This window comes from Sporothrix brasiliensis, assembly GCF_000820605.1.
Source record: "Sporothrix brasiliensis 5110 chromosome Unknown Cont20, whole genome shotgun sequence".
Taxonomy (NCBI): Eukaryota; Fungi; Ascomycota; class Sordariomycetes; order Ophiostomatales; family Ophiostomataceae; genus Sporothrix; species Sporothrix brasiliensis.
Genome location: NW_024467139.1, coordinates 1,324,781 through 1,347,466, shown reverse-complemented (window position 1 = coordinate 1,347,466; position 22,686 = coordinate 1,324,781). Strand labels below are relative to the sequence as shown.

Sequence of the window (22,686 nt, the reverse complement as noted above, 5' to 3'; positions counted from 1 at the left end):
TGGCGCTGGTTTTGTCTTGGCTCTGGTCAGCCGGGATGACGAGGCAATACACCGTCCTACAGGGTCCAGGGTATATGCAACAGAAACGACTGTGTGATGTGTGACGCTTCTGTGTGTGTCCCCAGAGGCTGGCACGCCGGGCACGAATTGGGGCACGAGAACGAAACCGGGTGGGGGGTGAATGTGGTGATACGAAAATCGATGGCGAGAAAAATACAGAGGGAAAAGCGTCGAAAGAAGTCTTTTTGAAAAAGAGGTCCAGGCCCTGCGGCGGTGTATCCAGTCGGCTGGAAAGAGGAAAGGGCCAGCGAGCCGTTGTGGAGCTAGTTTTGTTAGTCAGATGACCGCATGACAGAGGCGCGCCGGTGGCTCCTGCCGCCCCAAAAAGCAGAGCGTAATTATGCCGTAGGTCGTTTGTCGTAATACACCAGTTTAAGACAGGCCAGGCCCACGTTCATAGAGTGGCCTCCAGTCGCTCTTTCATTGTTGCATCTGCCCACGCCAGTCGTTCCTTCCTTTGAAGCCAAGGGATCCACAGGGGGCCCTTGTCTTGGACCACAATGGCGGGATGCAGGCAGTGACTACGCTGTAATGGCCGGTCACAGGTGTGCCGGCAGGTGCGCCAGTCATTTGCGGTTGGGGAAGGAGCCGTCCATGCTGGCAGCAATGTTGTATTTGCGAAATACAGAGTATAAATCACAACTAAATGCAAAGCGAATGGAACAGCCTGAAGCCAGTCGAGGCTGGGAACGACAAGGCGCTTGACTGGTAGCAAAGCCCCTTGCTAAAGTTCAGCATGCCCGGACACAACTTCCGTTGCTGATACAAAGACCCCGAGGCTATGCAAATCGGCCGCGCCCGGATATTCACTTTCTTTGTTTTGCACGGAAGCACAGGTTGAACCCAAGGCGGACCTGGGTAAAGATGGGAGAGTAATGACAGTGCTGGGGCGACGAAGGAAAGCACCCTCGGGGGCCGCACGACTACCGCTGTCGGCGGGGGAAAGACGAGGGGGAGGCGACTTTTGATGATAATTCACATGGTAACATCGATATGATGATGCATCTAGTTGTTCGGGTGCCGTGCGAACCTAAGCTTGATGGTTTGGCAAACAGTATGAAGAACATTGGAAGTACTTCGTATATTGTTAGTTTTTGTTTTATCTTTTATTTATTTATTATTTTATTTTTTAAAAAAGGATCAAGAAACACACAACTTACTTGGACAAATTATCAAAAACGCTCGACATTTTCCAAAATACCATCTCATTCGATCCACGGGAAACACCTCCCAATCCAGACCAAATTATCGAACTCGGTGCGTACCAGTAGCTGGGGACCTGACGCTGATCCAGGCAAGTGATCGGCGGATGCCATGCTGGGCGATCCCCACAGATCCAGAGTTTACCGTGGAGAACTACGTCAACTGGTTGTCATCATCCAAAAAGGTTCATCCATAGGTAAAATGTACTTCATATTTGTCTCATGGCATAGATAAAATGCCGCATTTACGTCGATTATGTCAACGATCCACATATCATCAGTGCACTTTTTCGAGGGAAAAAAATGAAAATAAGAAACAAATTATATCTGTTAATGGCGAATCAATATCTACATCGACATCGCAGCGTACGAGCCCGCATTTTCAGCAAGAAGGAAAATTCCTAACAATGCCCCAATGTCACATGTGGCCACCATCTCAATGGCAGCCAAGCTTCGTCAGCCGTCCTGAGGAGATCCAGAAGTGCCGATTTTACAGGACACTCTTCAGTCGTGCGTCCGTCGGCCGCAAGAGTGGTCGCCCATGCGGACACGGAAATCAAGACAAGCAGTACTCCCAGCAGACGTTTGCGGCCGCGCTGAAGAGAAACTGCTGTAGCCATCTGCTTGCGTGTAGCAGCTTTGCGTGGTATGGTATCGTCCCTCTGCTGCTTGAGGAGCGTGACTCGGTCTGCGCAGCTTTGCAGAGCAGCGTGCAGCGCAGCGATTTCCTGGGACAGGATGTCGTAGCGGTCCAAGTGCCGCCATAAATGTGCTCCTAGCTGGGCAGAATCGTCTTCGTGCTGGAGCGCCTCGCTCTTCGCCTCTCGTGCCTCATGTTTTTGCTGCAGCTTTGCTTGTTCCTTTGACGCAGCGTCTGATACACCGCGCATAAAATCCCAGCACTTGGCTGCGACCGCATCCAGCTCGGTCTTTGCTCTCAGCAGCTTCCCCTGGACCTCGTTGTATTGCTGGAGCAAGACTTCATGGCGTCGCTCGTGCTCTGCGCATTCATTTTCAAGCTTGTGGCCGTGCATCGTTATGTTGTGCAGCACTAATTCGATTTTGATGACTTGAGCATCAATAGCTTGAGACCATCCATATCCATTATATGTGACAAAGGCATCTGCCTCGGGGCACGGCGCTGTGTGGCACCAATTGCGGCTATTGTCCAAAAAGAGCTCGCGGACAAATCGGGCCCAATAGGATGCCCCTTCCGCTTGCTTCTGGTCGGCCACATCTTGGAGACTCCGGGCCAAGCGTGTGAGCAGATCTCTGGAGATGTTGACTGCCGCGGTTACGGTAGAAGGCGATCCGGACGTGATGACTAGCTTGAGGTTTGTCCAGTTGAGCTCAGGATATGGTGCGGCTGGGCTGGTATATTGTGAAGGGGGGGTGTCGTTGTTTGATGGGGTTACAGGTACCACGGCCGGCTTGTTTATGGATGCGGAGGACAAGTCCTAGTTGTCCCACTCGTATCTCTCCACGAACAGGCCGGCACTGTCGTTGTCGTGTGCACTTGCTGTGGCTGCCACCTCGCCGAATGTGAATTGTTCTGGCTGGATCATCGGATGCGAACCAACTTCTCCCGATCTGTCTAGACTGAGGACGGACACATCGGTTTGATACATGGGGCATTGCTCATCTTCCGCCAGCTCTCGCTTGACCTCGGAGTCAGCGAGTATGGCCTCAACAGTGGACTGGCCGACCAGCAGCCCCGCATCGTCGTAATTGTTGTGGTTGTCTGTCACAGACCGTACGCCGACTTGTGACATTTTATTGCGAATCTAGACTTGCAACGTGCAAAATTGAGTTGGGGTGGAAATCTTTCGGAGAGAACAAAAAAAAAAACGACTGTGAAAAGCCTTCCAGACCGCAGTACCGTAGTTGTAGGAAGGACATGAGAATGAGCAAACTCGCATGAATGCAAACGAATCGACGACTGATACAAAAAGAGGGTTTCTTCATATGTTGGCCAATAGGCCAGTCTGAAGTAAGTTTGGGGTCCAGGAGCAGTGTCCAATAACCGGTCGTAAGACAATTGGACTCACTAGAAGGAAACTTTTCATATCAAAAATTTAAAAAATCTGAGGGGTAAGTGAGAGAGAGTTGTAACATCGATACTGCGGCGCTGGCCAGCAGAATACGCATCAGAACCTGAACCTTGCAAAGAAAAAGACGGCGAGGTGAGATGGAACAGTCTCAGCTCCGACTGACGGGACAAAAGTACGGCATAGTAAGAGAATTATTAGATTCCCGCCAACAAAGGGGTTCGAAATAGAAAGCTGTCATAGTTCGCGCCGAGTTGGATTTGCGACCATTGATCATTGAAGACTACCAGGGAGACGAGACGGTTGGAAGCAGTTTAGATAACACACTGAGCTTCGTGAATCCAAAATGCAAGACACAAGACAGGTCATAAGGCTTTTGACTGGTAATTGGCGAGGTCGAACGTCGATGAAGAGGATGTTGATGATGATGTTGTTGAAATGGTCAGCCTCCTGGATGCTGATTGGCTGATATGGCAACCTCTGCCAGGGAGCTCTCACCGCCTTCTGTTGCGGACAGCTTATTCTGCCAGGGCAGTTGTGTTTAGGCTTGGGGTTGCTGTGGGGGAAGGAGCGACGAGACAAACCCACAGCGAATGTGTACGGATCCAGGAGAGTACGACCGACACCCATTGAGACCTGGCACTTTACGCGCAAAAGAGACGAACCCTGCTGCACTCGTTGAACGCATCCGACGTATCGACCACCAAGTTTACACCACTCCCATTTGCGATTGCGGTTTTCCAGACACCGACTCAGACCGCACGTTCACAGACGGACGACTACGTACAAGGGGAGCGGCATTGTCCCCGGCACGACGACGTAGACGAGGGAGAGGATTAAAAGTGGAAAAAAAAGGCCGATACGCAAAATCAACAAGCGAACGGCATCGATCAGCGCAGGGGCCTCATCATGTCGACGATTACCAAGAACGCCATTCAGTCGGGCAACCCGCCGATCCGGCCGCTGCCGTTTGACGCCAACCAGCCCGAGACGATCCGCCTGTACCCGCTCTCCAACTACACCTTTGGCGTCAAGGAGACGCAGCCAGAAGAAGACCCGTCGGTTGTGGCGCGCCTGCGCCGTCTCGAGGAGCACTACGCAGAACACGGTATGCGGCGCACGTGCGAGGGCATCCTGGTGTGCCACGAGCACAACCACCCGCACATTCTGATGCTGCAGATTGCCAATGCCTTCTTTAAACTGCCGGGCGACTACCTACGGCCGGAGGACGACGAGCTGAGCGGGTTCAAGACGCGGCTGGACGAGCGGCTGGCGCCGGTGGGCCGCCTGGGAGAGGGCGAGGAGGCTGGCGACTGGGAGGTGGGCGAGTGTCTGGCGCAGTGGTGGCGGCCCAACTTTGAGACGTTCATGTACCCATTTATCCCAGCGCATGTGACGCGGCCCAAGGAGTGCAAGAAACTGTACTTTATTCAGCTGCCCAAGTCGAGTAAGTGTGAGCGGGTCCGTGGTGAGGGAAACGAGGCGTCACGAGAGAAACAAAAAAATAGAAACGAGAGACTGACACATACTAGAAGTACTCAGTGTCCCAAAGAACATGAAACTGCTGGCAGTCCCCCTGTTCGAGCTCTACGACAACACCGCCCGCTACGGCCCGCAGCTCTCGGCCATCCCGCACCTGCTGAGTCGCTATAACTTTGAATTTTACGACGAAGACGGTAACGTCGTTGCGGCGACGCCCGGCGGTGTGAACAGCGCCGGTGTTCCTCCAAAGACGCGCGTATTGGCGGGCAACGACGACGGCGACACGGATATGAAGGAGGAGAATGGGGGGAACTAGGTGATGGGACACAAGATACAAAGCAAGCGGAGAAGGTATGTCCCAGCCGGCACTTAGTGGAAGCGAAATAACGGGATCTGGAGAATGGCGAACAGAGGGTGCTGGATGTGTGGTCGACTTTCCGTACTTCAGTTTTGCGTGTTTTAAGCTCATATTGTCTGTCATGAATCGGCAATATTATATTTTGATCTCTTTTGCGTTGCCCTGTCAAGCCACGTTCGTGGTGCGTGGAAAACAAGTCCGTGTGTAATGACAAAAAAAAAAAAAAAAAAAAAAAAAAAAAAAAAAAAAAAAAAAAAAAAAAAAAAAAAAAAATAAACAACTTCACAGCGCCGACCTTCATGCCTTCTCGCCTTGGATCGTCGCCACAATGTGTCGCGTTTGCTTGTGCGCCCGGAACTCCAGATACCAGATGCCCTGCCATGTACCGGTGGCCTGTTTATTTTTGTGTTTATTCGTTAGTTTACGTGCAGCCCAATCCCACGAACCCTTATAAAACGAAATGACGGCACGGAAACGAGACCTACCAGCTGGCCGTTGGAAATCGGAATCGTCACGCTTGCGCCCACCAGCGCACTCTTGACGTGCGCCGGCATGTCGTCAGGGCCCTCGGCGTCGTGCCGGTACAGCGCCTCGCCCTTGGGCCCTTTCTCAGGCGCAATGCGGTCGAGCGCGTCACTCATGTCGGCCCGCACGTCCGAATCCCAGTTCTCGTTGAGGCTGAGAGCACAGCTGGTGTGCTGGATAAAGAGGTGCAGCAGGCCGACCTTGTAGTCTTTGATCGCGGGCAGTTCGCGCACGACGGTGTCCGTGATGAGGTAGGACCCGCGCGATTTTGCGGGCAGCGAAAAGTTCTTTTGGTACCAAGACATCACGGCGGTGGAAATTTTCGAGTGGAAAGTTTCCGAGTTGAATTGTACAACAAAAAATGGTTGTTGTCGAAGAAAGGAAGTAGAAAAGGCTGTGCAGAATTGTCGTCGACGTAATGAGGGGCTCTTTTAGGGCAAGGCTGTGATACCACCAACTTAACAACAATACGGGCAGTAAATTTGAGTATCTTAGTGCGGCAGCGGAGGCCGAACTACAAAAGGCACTATTTCTCAGCCAAATGATACATATTACCTCCCCAGTTATATACACACTTACACTAACGACGGCGAGTTTGACATTGGTTTAGGTACTAAAGAGTAGACTCAACACCATACAAAGTATGGGTGCCAATGCTGTACAATTAAATTAAAATTTGGGTTATACTACGGCTCAAAATCAAAGGCTCCAAAGCAAAAAATGGAGAAAATAGAAAAACGTCAAAGGGAGATATCCATTCGACTGGGAAGGACCTGTGCATAGGTTCTATCATTTCCTCAGTTTCCCTCGCTGCTTTTCTCGTCCTTCTCACACCGGGTCGTCTCTTTCTTGCCTGATCAGAGAGCAACTGCATGGACTACTTTTTGTTAAGCCCGACAATAGCGGCGAATCTATTGCTGCTGTTGCTGCTTTTCGTCAGCGTCCCATTCCACTGGCGTTGGTGCCGCTTCCGCCTTAATCGGTGGCATGGCCGACACTGTGCTAGACATGGCCTTGGACACAGTCGTGGTTGTGCCACTACCGCCACGTTTCAAGCTGTTGTGTGCCCACCCTCGGATGGACTTGGGGCCCTGACTTGGTGGCGGTTCAATGGCGGCGTAGTCCTTGATCTTCTCGTAGTCATATGGCACCGTGCGGAACTCTTTGCCGATAGACGACGTCGCGAAGGCGTTTGTAGGCTCCTCAGAGCCTCTCGCCAGTGGCCGCCCGTCGCTGGTATGGCCGTTGCTCGAGGTGACGCTGTCCCGGTTGCCGTCACGATTGCCGTCACGATCACGGTCGCCGCCGGCAGACCACTCATTGCTTTTGGACACGATCATGGGTGCCGGCTCCAACTTGCGGTACTTATTGTTGCCGTTGCTGCCGTTTGACTCGGGTCCCGGTGGATAGTCCCCATTGCTGGGGCCATTCTCCATGCTGCTACCATATTCGTGTTGGTGATGGGGCTGGTACTCGCGACTACCACCTCGTGAGTAAGACGTGGAAGAGAGTTGTCCTGCGTACATTTGCGGCGAGGGAGAGTTGGCGTGAGAGGGCGCAGGGGGCTGTTGCGCCATCAGAGGCGGGAGGCCCTGCGAACCATAGCTGCTTGCCGAAGGCGGCGGCAAAGCGCCTTCACTTTCCCCGCGAGGGGGCCCGTAGCGAGTGTCATAGGGCCGCATCATGGGCAGCGACTGCGACTGCGAAGACGGCTGCTGCAGTGGCAGCTGCTGGTGCTGGGGTGGGGGAGGTGACATGTAGTATTGGGTATTGCCGCGTGAGGGAGGCTGCCCATAAGCAGCACTCGGCGGCGGTGGCGGACCGTAGGGATCCGTCGGTGGCCCAGGGAGAGGATAGGAGGAGCCGCCATGGTGGTGACTAGAATGCATATATCCAGCCGGCGGCGGAGGCGGGGGTTGGTAGTAAGGTCCACTTGAGTAGCCATTGTTGGCATCCCGGTTCGAGATAGGAGGCGGCAGCTGCTGCTGGGGCTGGGGTGCTTCACCAAAGAGGCGAGGATCAAGGAGATTCTGCGGTTGTTGAGGAGGTGTAGCGTGTTGGGGAGGCGGACGTGGTGGCTGATGGTGGGAGTGATAGGTTTGTGGAGGGTCCATGGACATTCTCCGATATCCGTTGTTCGGGCCCGAGTCCGTAGGAGGATAGTCGTATGGCGCGGAGCCCCGTGCTGGCGGGTACCGCATGGATGACGACGACGCGGGTGGTGGTGGCTGCTGCTGCTGATGGTAAGGTGACGCGAACTCTTGGTCCAAAGCCACGGTTGCCATGTAGAGCAAGTTGGAAGCGTCGACAAAGGCTTGGCTGGACCGTGCGCTGGAAGGCGGCAGGATGTAGTCGGTGCTGCCCTGACGGCGATCGGAGGCAGAGTCGTCGGCTGGCGCTGTGGCAGGTGTATCCATAAACACATCACGGACGGGGTCAAAGGGCCGCGAGGTAGCGCGCCGGGCCGCAAGGGGCGAGGCTTGGGAGGCTTGGGAGACGTGGGAGACGACATCGTCGCTGGAATGAGGCCGCGCAGTGTCTTCGGCAGCATCTGTGTCCACAGCAGCGGCAGCATCGAGGAGAGTGCCGAACATGGCCTTGGCCGCCAGGGCATTGGCGGCAGATTGCTCCTCGTCTTCCACGGAGGCGACAGTGGTACCAGCTGCCATATCCTCAGCAGCAAGCTGGCCTGTCCGATCCGGCGTCCGCGGGGGCACGACAATCTCCTTGCGGTCTTCGTCCTCGTCCATGGCGTAGTCACCTTCAGCCATTTCTTCGATACGCTCTTCCAGCTCTTCGGTCTCATCACGTGTAACACGGCGAGGGCCCAGCCACAACTTGAGCTTCTCCTGGCGGAAGGTCTCGAGAACATCGTCGGCCGGGTGGATGTCGGCGGGCGTGACACCTTCCTTCTCGGCAAACTGGTCGACGGCAGCCGCCACGGCAGGCCTCTTAGACGCAATCTCGGCGCCGTCTTCCAGTCGCGCAATTCTTATGGAGCGCGAGCTGTTCAGGGTTCGGCCGCGGGGCGTGTAAAAGACGACAGGGTTCATGCCGGACACGCGTGCCTTGGGCGGCTCTTCGTCGTTGACGGATGTGCGCAAGACCAGACCATACTTTTGGTGCAGGTTGTGCTTCTTGATCAGCTCTTCGTCCAGCTCGCCGTCATCGTACGTAGTGGCGTCATACTGCCAGAGTGAACGATCGAAGTGCATCGTGTTGGAGTTGGGTGTGTCAAGGAAGCGGCCGCGCTTGATCTTGGTGGCACCGCGTGATTTGTCGTTGGTAGAGTCTCGGAAGCCGATCTCGTGGGGCTCAAAGTCAAATAAGGAGGGCACCAGGATGCGGTTGTAGACGTCAAAGTTGGCGGTTCGGCGCTTGGTAATGAGCCGTACGCCAAAGGCGTCGGGCTCCGAGGCACCGTTGGGAAGCGGCGGTAACCGCTCGGACGGGCGCAAGTGCGTATTTGACTCATCATCATCATCCAGGGGAGTGCCGTTTTCGTCTTCGTCCAGCATCTCGTCGTCCTCTTCGGCGAGAGCAGGGCTCGGCGACGGCATCTTGGAGCCAGCACGCGTATCGGCTTCGGCGTCGTCATCCTCGTCCTCATCGGTGGGCGCGACGACCGCAGAGAGCAGGCCACCAATGTGGCGTGGCGCGGCACCCAGCCGCTTCGGTGGCGGCAATATATCCGCTTCGTCTTCAGCCTTGCGCTTGGGCGAGGGCTTGAGACTATTGTCGTCGCCAGCGCCGGCACCAGGGCCGGACGTGGTCGGGGTGCCAGCGAGTCGCCGGCCAGTCACCGTCTTGGCGCAGGGCACTTCGACCTTGGCGCCATACGGCGTGGTGCGGTACTCCACATGGGCCTTGACATCACGGAAGCGCTCATCGCTGATTTCATGGAAGTTCCACGAGTCGTCGATGATCTGGGCAGCAAGGGAACGGGGCATTAACACGGGCGATCACATGACCGGGACATTGAGTGACCAGCGTGACAAAAGTGTCGAAATTGGACACGAGGAAGATGAAGGATGAAGGGCATGAGAAATCGAGGCAAAGTGCAAAACTCACATCTATTGGAAGCTCGTTGTCATGGAGCTTGTCCAGAATCTCGAGGCGTTGAAGCTGGGCATCGTAGAAGCGATCTTTGGCGTCTTCGACGTCCCGCTGTTTCAAGAGTGTTAGTGTTATTCGATTTTTTTTTTTTTTTTGTGTACTTTCTTCTCTCAGCTCCGGCGGAGATGTGCCATACAATAAAAGCTTCTTCAGTAATGGTACGCGATTCGGCAAAGATGTAGTCATTGAGGCGCGTGTCCAGCAGCAGCTTGTTTCTGTGCATGGTCTGGACGTCGTGAATGCGGCGGTCGAGGAAATCCTTGACCTCCTGGAACTGGTCGAAGGCGCGATAGGCGTCCGGACGGCTTTTCAGCTGGTCGAGGCTGCGGTCGGCAAGGTCCTCAAGGGCCGGGCGCATGGCATTGGCAACGGCGGAAAAAGCGGCCTTGAGCTCCTTGAGGCGCTCGGAGGCGGCCTGCGGCTTGGGGTGATCATAGAGTTTTTGACGACCACGACGGCCGTTGGCAGCCTTTCTTGCCTGGGCAAGACGAGCCACGTGTGCGCGAACGGCTTGTGAGCGGCCACGGCCACGGCCTCGGCCGCGAAAGGAGGGTGTATGGGCTGGTGGTGGCTCGCTCATGATGCCATGTGGGTGTGCGATACAGTGAGTTGGGTGAATAGACCGTGTTGTGTACGATGTATATGAGAAGAGGTGTAATACTCCTGGTATGAAAGAAGGGTGGACAAGGAGAGCGGAGCCAAAAAAGTGGGTGGCGAGCTTAAAAGCGTGAAAAATAGGGACAACAGACACGAACGACACGAGGAAAAGGACCGCCGTACAGCGACGTCCAACGCTGAGAATAGAGGTCAAAAAGGTCGTCAAAGTAGACGTGCCGATGATGGAAGACGGAAGAGATAAGAATTGACAAGGCCCGACAAAAGTAAGCGACAACAACCAGTGACACGGGACGTCAGGGGAGCAAGGGAATGAGAGAGTGAAAAAAGGGTGAAGCTGAAAGACGCTGCAGCGCAGCAGTGTCAGCGAAGGCGGAGAGGTCGGTATGATGGGAAAGAGGAGGAGACGAAGAAGAAGATGAGAAGGAGGAGGAGGAAGAAGAAGAGAAGGGAGAATGTTTGAAAAACGAAAAAGAATTGCTGAAGAAGAGAGGACTGGCAGAGATCAAACCATGCGCGGTGGACAACAAACAATGATGTGGCAGAAGGGCTGCGCAGCGTCCCCGAGACAGCGAAGCCGCAAGGTCCGTGGCAAAAGGCAAAAGTATATCAAAACGACGGGGATATCAAGACGAAGAAGAAGACCAAGAGGACCTGGAGATGTAGAATGGTGGAAGGGGGAAAGGGGGATGTGATGATGTGGTGTTTGGGTTGAAGCCTCCGTGTTTTTTTGAGGCTCACTGCCTTTTTGGGGGGAGGAACGACCCGGGCACGCGTGTCGTGGCTTCCTTGGGGGGCACGTTTGAGTCCGAATAGGGAAGTCAAGCAAGAGACTGGAAACAATAATAGGAAGAAGGAAAGAGCGAAGGAAGAACGAAGAGACAAACAAAAGTCGAGTGTTGTCGCGAGCGTTCGCTTGGAGTTTGCTTGCCAAAAAGAGACTGACACAAAAAACCGACTTGCAACACACACGACCCGAGCAAAATGGCACCAGGAGCCACGGAGTAATGACATTTTGGCACTTGGCCGGGACAATAAGATCTGCTGGGGTCCTGGCGCAGTGCGTCTGGCCTTGTTGGCTCCTTCCCTCACATTCTCACATTTTGCTGGCCTTCTCAATAACACCAGCGACTAAAAGTGGACCGGACCCATAATTACACACAGTTCGACCACCCCCCTTCTTTCCTTCTAGTTCTGCCAGTTACATGTCGTACCAGTTCCTGCCTGTATTTGTCGTCTGTCCAGAAGCGTCCTGCGCTGCGAAACCAGCCGGACGCCGGGTTTTCTTTTTTGCCAACCAATCAGCGCTTGCGCCTCTGTCCCAGACTGCTGGCCAGCAGCATATTTGGGACGAAGTATCAGGTACATCTTGTGGCTCTATTGGTGTAAGAGTGCGTTTGTCTTCATTGTCTGATTTCGTTTGCAAAGACGCATGATAAACTTGACGTGTTGGACTACTGTATTACATCTCCTCCTATGGAGTCAGTACGTCGTAGACTCTCTCAATATGCTCTATTTCACAATCGACAGCGTGGTGTCGGCCCTTACTTTTGTTCTGTCGAGCTACATATGACACTCTTTATATGACGAGGAGTACAAGTGGCAGAAGTTACGAGTCCTACAACCAACATAAATACGCTCGTACTAGGTCGCATCACTGCGTCCAGAGTCTCTTCGTGTCCATACACTGTTTGAAACGCGTGATATCACAACGATGCCGGAAATCGTGGAGAAGGACGATCCGTAAATACGTCGACGTTCTGCGCCTTTATACCAGAATAAAGGGGCCCAAATACCACTCATCATCTCAATTCCCTACGCCTCCCTTACAGCACCGTCCTTCGCCGTCCGTGTCGCATCTGTTCTGCATGTGTCGTGCTCCGAATGGTTGCCATCGCCCTTTCTGGCCGTTTACTTGTAAAAGCATTTTTAGCTGTCTCCTCCCTGTCGCCAAGGTACACGGTACCTGCCACTAGCCTCCAGTCTCATCCGCTGTGATTTGCTACAAGACCCGCAATTTTATTGGCTTGGTCGTTCCTGCGCTTTGCTGCACAGGGCCAAAAGCGCATGAGTGGACTGGCAGCCGGCGTCCCCGCCTGCTTAGTTCTTGCAGTGCCGCGCGGGAAGTCGCGAGCAGCGAAGCACTTAGACCGCATTATATATGTTTTACTTTTTTTTTATGGAAGACCGCGACCTCGCGGCAACGAAACGATCACCGAGACGGACTACCGATCATCAATCAGTCAGACTGCGCTGCAACAAAGGCTGGCGCCGCGTCTCCAGGGCCAGTAGATTGCAGAACACCTCTGCAGCTTCTGTTTGGTCCATTCTGTCTTTTTTTTTTCTTTTCTTTTTCGTCTTTACTCTTCAGTTTTCGTCTTCGTCTTGTTTATTTAATCTTCACCTTGATCTCCACCCTCTCCTCCTTTGACGATGAGCAAGAAGCGGAAGCTCGGCCACGCGGCGGGCAAGAAGCAGAGGCCCATGCCTCACGGCAGCAAGGGCACAGGGCCCGGCGGAAACTACAATGCACACAACCACGACAGAAGTAACAACAAGAACGGCCACAGCAGCAACCACAGAGATGCCTCGCAAAAGCAGAAAAATACTACATCTACATCCTCCTCGTCATCTACACTGCCACCTCCGACCATCCCCTTCCATCCCGAAGACGACGCGATCCTCCTTGTCGGCGAGGGCGACCTCAGCTTTGCCGCCTCGCTCGCCGAGCACCACAACTGCCTGCGTCTGACGGCCACCGTGCTGGAGGAGAGCGCCGAGGCTCTGGCCGCCAAGTACCCTCAGGCTGTCGCCAATGCAGAGCGCATTACCGCCGCGGACGGCAAGGTGCTCTACAATGTCGACGCCAAGACCATGGGCCCGTACACGTCCCGGTCAAAGAAGGACAAGGACGGCAAGGACAGCAAGGACGGGAGGGATGCCAAAAACAAGGACAAGGAGGGCATCTTTGATCGGATCCTGTTCAACTTCCCGCACATTGGCGGCAAGAGCACCGACGTCAACCGCCAGGTGCGCCACAACCAGGAGCTGCTCGTGGCTTTCTTCCGGCGCGCGCTGCTGTCGCTTGCGCCCGGCGGGTCCATTGTGGTGACGCTCTTTGAGGGCGAGCCCTACACGCTGTGGAACATTCGCGATCTGGCGCGGCACGCGGGGCTGCAGGTCGAGCGCAGCTTCCGGTTCCAGTTTGGCGCATACCCGGGCTACCATCATGCGCGGACACTGGGCGTGGTACGAGTGGGCGGCAGCGGCAGCGGCAGTGGCGATGCAGACGACAGCATCGGAAGCAACGACGTGTCGACGACTGCATGGAAGGGCGAGGACCGCGCGGCACGCAGCTACGTGTTTGTGCGCAAGGATGAGATCGCACAGCCGCCGCGGCCCAAGGCACCCTCCTCCCACAACAGCAGGGCCGTGAAGCGGAAACGGGGAGGCGACGACGCCAGCAGTGACAGTGACGCGTGAGGTGCATGGACACGGGCAAAGCAGGACAAAAAACAAGGGCGTGCATTTTGGACACAGTATATAGCATTGGGATGATGAATGATACCACGCCGGCAACGGCAATGCTTTGATTTAATTTGCATGGGCAGAATGTGAAAGGCTCCGCCACAAATAGTTCATTAAGGTCCCCAGGTCTGGTACCAGGGGAGAACGCCGGTGTTGAGATTTTCACGCCAACTTGACCATGTACAAGGTCAGATTCAAGAACATGAATCCGAAATACGGACCTTTGCAGCCTTAAACTCACCGTTCAGACCCAGTCCCTCCGTAATCGGTTCTGTCACCAGTTCATGATACATGAGGGGCGTACGTCTTGAACGGGCCGACAAGCCACTTTCATACGAAAAAGGAGATACACGCCTTTTACTGCATCGGGCTTGAATTGTGAGCAATCACAAACTAGTTGGCGTGAGGTGTTAGGTTTCATGTGTCCTGCCTCACACACTCCATGTTTATACATTGCGTTTTGTAACAAAAGAGTGTGCTCACCTGACAGAGGCAAAGTTTAATCTGTTGCCCATCATGGTCCATATACTCACAAAAGTAAACGTACATATCCTGGTGTCAGTCCGCTGACCCTATTTCCAATTCGGGCCGGTATGGTCACACTCTTTTCTCTCGGTGAGCAAGGGACGGCTCCGGTCTGCTCACCTTGAATCCTTGAATGCCAAATAGAGGAGCGCAAGAAGACAACCGCTGACGCTCAGTCTTTTGTCACATTCCACCCGCAGAGCGAGCTTCATGTGGGTGATTACGCCTAGCAGCTTCAACAGCTCGTTTGGTGATATTTCAGCCAATTTACACCAAATAATCTGTCGCCTTTTCTCAAGACTCTTGGTCTGGTACCCTACGAATACGAATTACTGCATTTCTACCCTAAGTGTTGTCACATATCATTAACTAAGCGGCACCCCTGCTCAGTACCAGCGTCAATTTGTATCGACAGTTGGTGAACAGGTCACATACAGACAGGGGGCATCTACATAACCCCCCTCCCCCCCCTCTAACGTTAACAGACTAGCCCATCACGAAGCGTACGAAGGAATCACGGGGGTGTAAGTAAGGGAAAAGAAGGGTCATGGGAACTGAAGGACAGCGTAGAATCACCAGTGGAAAGAAGCAGGTAAAATTGTGTAAATTATGTCTTAATAAGAAATGTTCAAGATAAGGACAGACGAGAGAAACGCTCTCCTGCCTAATGATACCGCTCGCAAGCCACTCTTCCAACAAAAGTAAGAACTCCTTGATACCTATTCGTTCGTCATATTAACCAAAACAAGAGGCGCAGACTCATGGTACCGCCTGTCCAGTAATCCCCCCTTCAAATAATCTTCCTCACTCGCTTAACACCCGCGACAATTTCCTGGGTATGATCACTACCGCAACGCGTACATGACTCTATGAAAAGTCCAAAACTTTGAAAGCCAAAAGATTGAGTATAGAGAAAAAAATCAAAAATCAAAAAATCAAAAATCAAAAAAAATCAAACGCCAATATGAGATGATATGGGGGCACTATGGAAAAGAAGTGGGCAACAAAAAACTACTGTAATAAGGCTGCAATACAAAGACGCTGGAACCCGACAATCTTGTGCCCAAACGGACACGAACTTGCCCGCTTGAGTATATCATATATAGATGGGCAAAATGGAAAACAAAGTAGCAAATGGAAAGTAGCGAAAAAAAAAAGATCACTGCAAATTGAAAAACCGTCCAAGTACCACATCGCACCGGCTAATGCAAAAGACCTCGATTCGGCGGTTCGGGCTTGAGACTATGTCCTGGCAAAGCACGCGAGTCCTGTGGTGCGAGCGGCATCGAATAGGTGCCCTGTGGGTTAACAGCGCCGGGCGGAACGTTGCTTTGGCGGTAGATGGAGTCATGGGAAGCCGTCTCGTACGTATTCCGTGGCAGCTGTTCAAATCCGTGGCTCATGTAACCGTGGCTCTGCGGAGGCATACCAACCGGGCCTTGAGGTACAAAGGACCCATGTTGGGCTTGTTGAGCTTGCGTTTGGGGTTGGATCTGGGCCTGCTGTGGTGTAAAGGCATACAGTGGCGAAGCACTTGGCGCGTTCGAGCCTTGCTGCCATGTCTGGTACATGCTCGTCGAAGTTGGCGTGTTGTTGTACTCAGTTGTTGGACTGAAAATGGACGACCGTCGGCTCGTCTCGTGTGGGTTCGTGACCATCTGTTGGAGAGCCACACCGCCATGGCCGTCGGCTATGGCACTGTGATGATGATGGCCGGGGCTGTTGCTCACGGCTAGACTGCCACCGTCAACGTAGGCTGCATGTTGGTCGTTTGTGCCCAAGTCTGGGTGCATCAACTGCGAAGGAGGATACGTTGGATGGTTTCGGTGAGGCAGTTCGCCCATGAATGGATGCGAGGCCGAGGCCCCTGCACCGGTAGGCATGCCAGTTCCAGGACTGTGGTCGCCGTTGTGGCTTGGAGTCGACGTATTGGCAGACATGGGCACTCCAGCGGAGGTTGTGGCTCGCGCAGGAGCAATTAAGGCGCCGGGCATTGGCCGTCGGGGCGAGATGGTCACCGGCCCACGAAGCACTTCCTGGTCCTCATCTTCCTTGATCGCCGCAGACTCGTCGTTCTCAGACGTGTAGTTGTCCGGGATCTTGTCTTCGCTCATGATGTACACATTGGTGGTAGCATCTACAACGGGTTAGCAAGGATTATGATGGAAACGTACTTATGCAAAGACAAGTCAATAAAGCTAGACTCACCAATTTCACCGTTTCTGAAACGCTCCTCGTATTTCGCCAAAAGGAAAATTTCCTTCAAGTACGGCTTCTTTTTTATGTTGTTTGGTGAGTCTTTGTCGGTGAAGAAGCTAGACAGTACTTCCATCGTAGCTTCCTCTAGCTTTGCAACGTTGAGATTGAGCTTCTGGATATCGGGGTGCTGTTCCGAGTTGGGTAAGACGATCATGCGAAGGATGTGCTTTAAAAGATGCACCCGCTCTATGGGGTTGTTAGATAAGAGTCTGCTGATATACTCCAACAGCTGGAGAGGCGGCCGGAATGGCACAGCTTACCCTTCTTGTACAAGTGATCTGGCTCCTTATGGCGGACCTTCTCGTCACGAGTTGTGCCCCACGGCTTCGGCCACCAGTCAGGGGCCTTTTCATCACTGCCAGTGTAAGGATGAGTTGACTGCTTCTTGGGCTCAACAAGCTTGACCCAGGCTTTAGCAATGAGCTTGCAGGCGGTTTGCTGCAGACCACGAAAGCGCTGGTCGTAGATGTTCCAGATGGCCTGCTCCTCGCTGATCCGGATGGGGATCTTTGTCGGCTGTGTTACGCGGACGGGCCGCTCTTCCGCCATCTCGGCGATGCGGCGAGATGCCGTACCTCTGGCCCGTTTCCTGTTGCGATAAATGTCCTCGTCAAATTCGTCCATGCCCTGGATGCGGCGGCGATCATACCCGGAACGACGTCCTTCGTACTCAAGTCCCTGCTGTCCAAGCACCTGGCTGGAACCTTGACTTTGCGGCTGGCGAGAGCGGGAGCGCGAATGCCCGTGATGGTCTTCATACACAGAGTCTGGGGCAGGTAGTAAGTCGCCTACTATTATCAAAAACATGGCGAATTCAAACGCTGTTAGACACGTCACCTTGCGTCTTGCCACCGTAAGACTTGACTGACGCGAGTCTGCTTCCTGTCGAGACGGATATTAACTTTACCTGAAGGCGACTGCCCAGTTGCACAACGCATCCAGCGGTTCATGTCGAAAAAGGTGGGAATCTTTTCCTTGTACTCCGTAGGCCCCGAGAAAGTGACACTCTCTCCATTATCAAGAATTGCCGAAACAAAGTAGCACTGGGCAGGGATGCGGCACTGGTCGCGAAGTGCTCGCTCGATGCTCTAAAAGCAATTGCACGACCTGTCAGCCCAGGAAAAATAGCAGAGGATCGCTGCAATCCACAACATCGTCTCCTATGTTGTCATTTGTTCATGGAAAACAGGATACAAGAAGCGAGGGGACTCACCATCGGCCGTGACATGTCACCGGACGGGTCGTGATGCTGATATCTGTTGTTGTTGCCATTGCTGCTGCTGTTGCTGCTGCCGTTGTCCATAACACGTTCGCCGCCCGAAGCAAGTCTGTCAGACGACTGCCATTGGGGGTGTGGAAGAAAGTAATCCCGACCCATGGTTGTCTGCCCAACAGGAAATGAAAAGAAGAATCCAGGAAGTAGAGCAAACTATCAAGATTTGTTGATGCGCCAGCATTCGCCGGTGAGAGATGTCGGATTTGATTTTGAAGAAAAGAGAAAGAAGGTAGAACTGACGAGGCCGTTCGGCACCTGTCAGTCTTATATCGCCAAAAAGCCTTGGTGACGTGGCTATCCCCGGGTTCTTTTTATATTCGTCAGCGTGTTTACCCAAAGCAAAAAAAGAGAGATTCTGTCGTCTCGCTAAGTGTTGCAGCGAAGCTGGTTGCCGTAATTATCCTCCTAGAGAAACCCTAGTCTCAAATATATATGCGTTCATATGAGGAAATGAAAAGATGCTTGTTGACCAGTCGTGGTAGGGTCAAGAAAATTGAGAGCTTGGGATCAAAGGGGCGTGTCGTCACGTAAAGGATAAGTCATAAGCTCGTAAGAGAGGCGGAGGGACAAGTTTCGGCGATCCTCTTTCTTTGTCGGTCAGGTTCGCCTAGAGTTTTCTGTTCACTTCAGCTCGTTGTTGGGAGATAGGAAGCGAGTCAGGCGAGGAAAAAATATCTGACATATGATGGTCGTCGAAACAGACTGGAATATATCGGATCTCGCCGTGACGAATTGGGAGTGATAATGTCCCGGTAATTTGGCAGCAGACAAGAACGGAAACGAGGAACAAAGAAAGTGAAGGCAAGAGAAATATAACGACGACGCAGACCAGGGGGGCGAGCCCAAAAATAAAGCACCAACAGGTCTGGACTGGGGCGCTGTCCGGAGGCACAGGATGGATCTTAACCTTCTGCTGTCGAGTAAGAAGGGAAGCACAGAGTGTCAGCAGATGGAATGGCAAGGCCAGAGAGAGGGCAAAGCGAATCCGTTTGCAAGCCAAGAAGAAAAGAGGAGTAATGGGCAATGTCTCTGAAGACGTAACGCAAGGGTAACGGGAGCAGCGATGCAGTGTCCCGTAGACGATGTCGAAAAGCAAGCGCACAACGAATCAAGCCGCAGGCAGATGCGCTGTAACTGGTCGAATCTTGTTGCCCTTTCTCCCAGAGAGAACAGTAACAAAAGGTAGCCAAGTATGGACGTGTACGGACCGCCCTCGTACAGCAAGTAGATGAACGAAGTGGGCGCCGGTGGTTACCGGGGGTCAATGGACGGGAGGCGGGTGTTCGTTTTCTTGTGGCGAGATTGTGTACGACGGGCAATCTATCTGGACCAGACGAGGGGTACAAGAGAATAGCAATTCGTCTTCAGAGAGACTGGTTCCATGCCCTGGACGCAATTGCGAGGTGTGCGAGGCTCTGTGGGAAGAGTATGATGTGGAAGTGGAGTGATCGTAAGTCCCAGAACGAAGCCAAAGACCAGACGGCCGGATAGCAAAAATCTTGTGCGTAGGGCGAAAAGGTCTGAGGTCTGTAGTAGGTATGTGATCAGTCTCTGTAGGTCAACGGTATTAGAGTGGATGAAATCCACGATGTACACCGTACAAAGCACGTCGTACTCATAGATCGTTGCTTCGAAGGGGGGTCGAAAGAGAGCGGACAGTACTGATGGGGGAGGGTGTGTATATATGACGGTGCTAGGGTTGCCGCCTTTTAAGACTCAATTCTGACGGAGTAGCCCTGCAATAAAAGCCAAATGATGGTGAAATAAAAGGAACTGAAACAATCAAATGCAGTGTGTTTTGTGTCCTCGTAGGATACATGTCGTGAGACATAAGGGAGGCGATGGCGAGGCAGGTTGGAGGGGTAGCGCTGTTTGCACAACTACTCTGTGCTCGTACACTACGCTGCGAGTTCTCATCACTGAGATAGATTACCACAGCCGTGTCTCTCGCAGTCTGGGGACTATGAGTTTTGTTTGTCTTGAAAGAGGATATGGGGGTGAGAAGGGAGAGGGCTTCTTGTTTGAATAAAAAGTGGATTCGTGGGCTGAACCGACAGTTTATATTTATTTTGGGGGGTGGAAGGATAATTGGCTGAGCCGACAAGTCAACTTTTCAGACCTTGCCGTCCATGTCCTTTCAACTCATCAGAGACTCAGAGAGTCAGAAGGGTAGGGGTAGTAGAGGCGGCAGTCGGTGGTGACGGTGAGAGGAAAGGGGCCAGGCGAGGGTACGAAGTGAGAGAAACTAGTTTCGACTCCTTTGCACACAGGTGTGACAGCCAACCAGGTGAAGTCCGCTGGGTGGTGGATAATAGCATTGCAGCAAACAAATAAACCGACATATGAAAAACAAGATAAATGCAAAATAACGCAAGTGGTCGCAAGAGGACGCAAAACGACGATGCCAAACGAATGCAGTGCGAGATACACAGACCGTACCTGTACATGTTGTGTACCGTACGCAACAAGCCACTCAGGTGTGATGTGGACGGGGTTCTAATTGCACACACACTGCAGCACAAAAGAGGACAGGGAAAGTGTGGGCGGGCAACGTCAAGAAGATAGCACGACGTGGGAGGCAGATATCCAGAGGAAGGCAAATGCAGCCATAAGGTGCATGGCATGAGCGGTAGATGGCTTTTTGTGTGGAGGATAGTGGGCGGGAAGATACATGGGAGACGGAGCACAAAAAGAAGGCGAAAATGAGATCTGACAACTGACCTCGCTGCTTGAAGAGATGAAAGATGGAAGTCCTATATATTGACGGGAGTGCGAGTTGGACAGACTGAGACGCAGCCAAGCGGACCAGAAGGGGCAAAGCTGGCTGCCGCGGAATTGGTGTGGTGAGGAGCTGGCAAGCTTCTCGCGATGCTGGCCGTGATGATCAAAATAGTCGTTGCGTATGTTTGGCTTGTATGACTTGTCTGGTTTCGAAACTGCAGTCGTCTAGGTTGCCAGAACACGGAAACGGATAGGCCCACGAGTCGTATTATGCTTGTCGTTAGTATTGCTACCGACAGCTCCGTACCGTTTTGTCGTCGAGTTGCGTCGTCGCTGAAATTTACGTTATGAGATGATGAGACCCTGGATGACGAATTCTTTTCGAGGGCTCTCGGAGAACGCCGCAGTTCGCGCCGCCAGATTACGCGGGATGTGGGATCCAAGCCGTTTGCTGGGAAGCAAGCCAAATTTCTGTGCACAAACGGGAGTGCCGAGAAAGGCACAAAAGCGCAAGACGCTCGGTGAAGATGTTGTCGTCGACAGCGGCGAGGAGCGCTGCGAGCAGTTGTTTGTTCCAGAAAGAAAGGGACAAAAGAGAGGAGACAGGACGCAACCTTGGCAACATCAAATGGCCCGGCCCTGGTACAAGCAGATGGCGTGTGGTTGACGAATTGTGCTGCTTGGTCGCCGATGCGATAAGAAGGAGGGACGTGAACTCAGATGGAAAAGACGGTCCTTGGAAGGCAGGCATGGAGGGAATGGGGAAGATGAGCTGTCGCTTGGGGCGGTGGGCAAGGAGCATGCAGAGCGATGGCAGGCCCTGGACACGACGAACGAGATGCAAGACGACCACGGCAAAGAGTGGGTGCACGCGGACAAAGCCTAGCAGCAAGACAACGTCGAACACTCTAGCTAGACGATGCGCCGGAGAAGGAGGGGTGAACAAACGGAGGAGGCACCAGGCCTGCAAAGAGCAGCTGAAAACGATGGCCAAGAGGCTAGCTATGAGACGGGGGGGGAAGGCAGATGCCCCTTGTCTTTATCGTTTCCATGACTGGTGTCGCTTTTCGATGCATGTCGCGCAAGCGGTCAGGGAATACCAGCAAAAGAAAGAGGGAGATGGGGGAGGTCTCGACGTTTCCCCTTGGCCAAAGTGAAAAGAGCGCTCGGCTCCCACCTCCTCCCTCCTCCCACCTCACCCCCTTCAGCAGCATCCCCCCCCTACCCTATTGGGTGGATGTCCACCCACACCCCTCCACCCCTCTGCAGCGCGTCCGTCTTGTGAGCTCCACAAGGACTCACGAGAAGCTGAGAAAAATAAGACTGTGCAGGACCACCAAAAGTAGAACTGCGTTCTGAAAACCCTGCCTTGTTGTTGATGGAATTGTTTTGTGCAGTTCGTTCGCGTCAAAATGGCTTTGCAACGGTGACTTGAGCTTTCATCCGGCTTGTACGGAATCGCCCTCTTCGACACGCCATGACGCAGCGTCTTGTGGCTTCGTGGAAGAAGACAGAGGCCGCCGGTGCGTTTCCCCTTACGTCCGTCGGCCGGCGATGATCGTCTGTCTTGCGTGCCGAGTTATTTGTGCTAGCTAGTGGACCGTCTTGCAGCCTTTTCCCACTAGGTCGCAACTTGCTTGGCGCTGCCAGCTCTTTGGGAGAGAGATTGCAGTCGGTAACAGGAGAGAAGAAGTCAAAGATGTCGCCGTGAACGTTTCTACTGAGTTCGCAAAACAAACACGAAGGATCCAAGACGCCGTGCGAATTGTGCGGATGGATGTCTGAGAGGAAGGCGCGACCATACTGCTTTCTGCCTGGCTTGAATTGTGCCTTCCCATGGCTGGGCTGAACATTGCAGAAGGCGCGATGCTCGGTTGCTTGCTGTCCCCATACACTTTCCCATCTCGTCAGCCATCGCTGCATTACCTGTGCAGCGTTAGCTACAGTCGCTCCTTCCTGTCCGCAAGGAGA

At 53.3% G+C, this 22,686-nt stretch overlaps 6 protein-coding genes across 6 annotated transcripts; 2 read left to right on the top strand and 4 right to left on the bottom strand.

Annotated features, from left to right (window-relative positions):
• Positions 1–1,663: 1,663 nt before the first annotated feature.
• On the bottom strand, positions 1,664–3,034 carry SPBR_07273 (uncharacterized protein; the record flags this gene model as incomplete). Its single annotated transcript, XM_040765527.1, has 2 exons — positions 1,664–2,633; positions 2,751–3,034. 2 exons carry the CDS (start codon positions 3,032–3,034, stop codon positions 1,664–1,666), a joined length of 1,254 nt encoding a protein of 417 aa, XP_040616345.1.
• Positions 3,035–4,219: 1,185 nt separating this feature from the next.
• SPBR_07686 (cleavage and polyadenylation specificity factor subunit 5) lies at positions 4,220–5,108 on the top strand (the record flags this gene model as incomplete). Its single annotated transcript, XM_040765940.1, has 2 exons — positions 4,220–4,757; positions 4,882–5,108. 2 exons carry the CDS (start codon positions 4,220–4,222, stop codon positions 5,106–5,108), a joined length of 765 nt encoding a protein of 254 aa, XP_040616344.1.
• A 339-nt stretch (positions 5,109–5,447) lies between these two features.
• Positions 5,448–5,980, bottom strand: SPBR_07917 (uncharacterized protein; the record flags this gene model as incomplete). Its single annotated transcript, XM_040766171.1, has 2 exons — positions 5,448–5,543; positions 5,636–5,980. 2 exons carry the CDS (start codon positions 5,978–5,980, stop codon positions 5,448–5,450), a joined length of 441 nt encoding a protein of 146 aa, XP_040616343.1.
• Positions 5,981–6,586: 606 nt separating this feature from the next.
• Positions 6,587–10,371, bottom strand: SPBR_06418 (uncharacterized protein; the record flags this gene model as incomplete). Its single annotated transcript, XM_040764674.1, has 3 exons — positions 6,587–9,601; positions 9,747–9,842; positions 9,928–10,371. 3 exons carry the CDS (start codon positions 10,369–10,371, stop codon positions 6,587–6,589), a joined length of 3,555 nt encoding a protein of 1,184 aa, XP_040616342.1.
• A 2,468-nt stretch (positions 10,372–12,839) lies between these two features.
• SPBR_07554 (uncharacterized protein) lies at positions 12,840–13,889 on the top strand (the record flags this gene model as incomplete). The annotated part of the gene is made up of 1 exon (XM_040765808.1): positions 12,840–13,889. The coding sequence occupies one exon, from the start codon at positions 12,840–12,842 to the stop codon at positions 13,887–13,889; it is 1,050 nt and encodes a 349-aa protein (XP_040616341.1).
• Positions 13,890–15,661: 1,772 nt separating this feature from the next.
• SPBR_06683 (uncharacterized protein) lies at positions 15,662–18,096 on the bottom strand (the record flags this gene model as incomplete). Its single annotated transcript, XM_040764939.1, has 4 exons — positions 15,662–16,596; positions 16,668–16,904; positions 16,979–17,435; positions 17,932–18,096. The coding sequence occupies 4 exons, from the start codon at positions 18,094–18,096 to the stop codon at positions 15,662–15,664; spliced, it is 1,794 nt and encodes a 597-aa protein (XP_040616340.1).
• Positions 18,097–22,686: the final 4,590 nt, after the last annotated feature.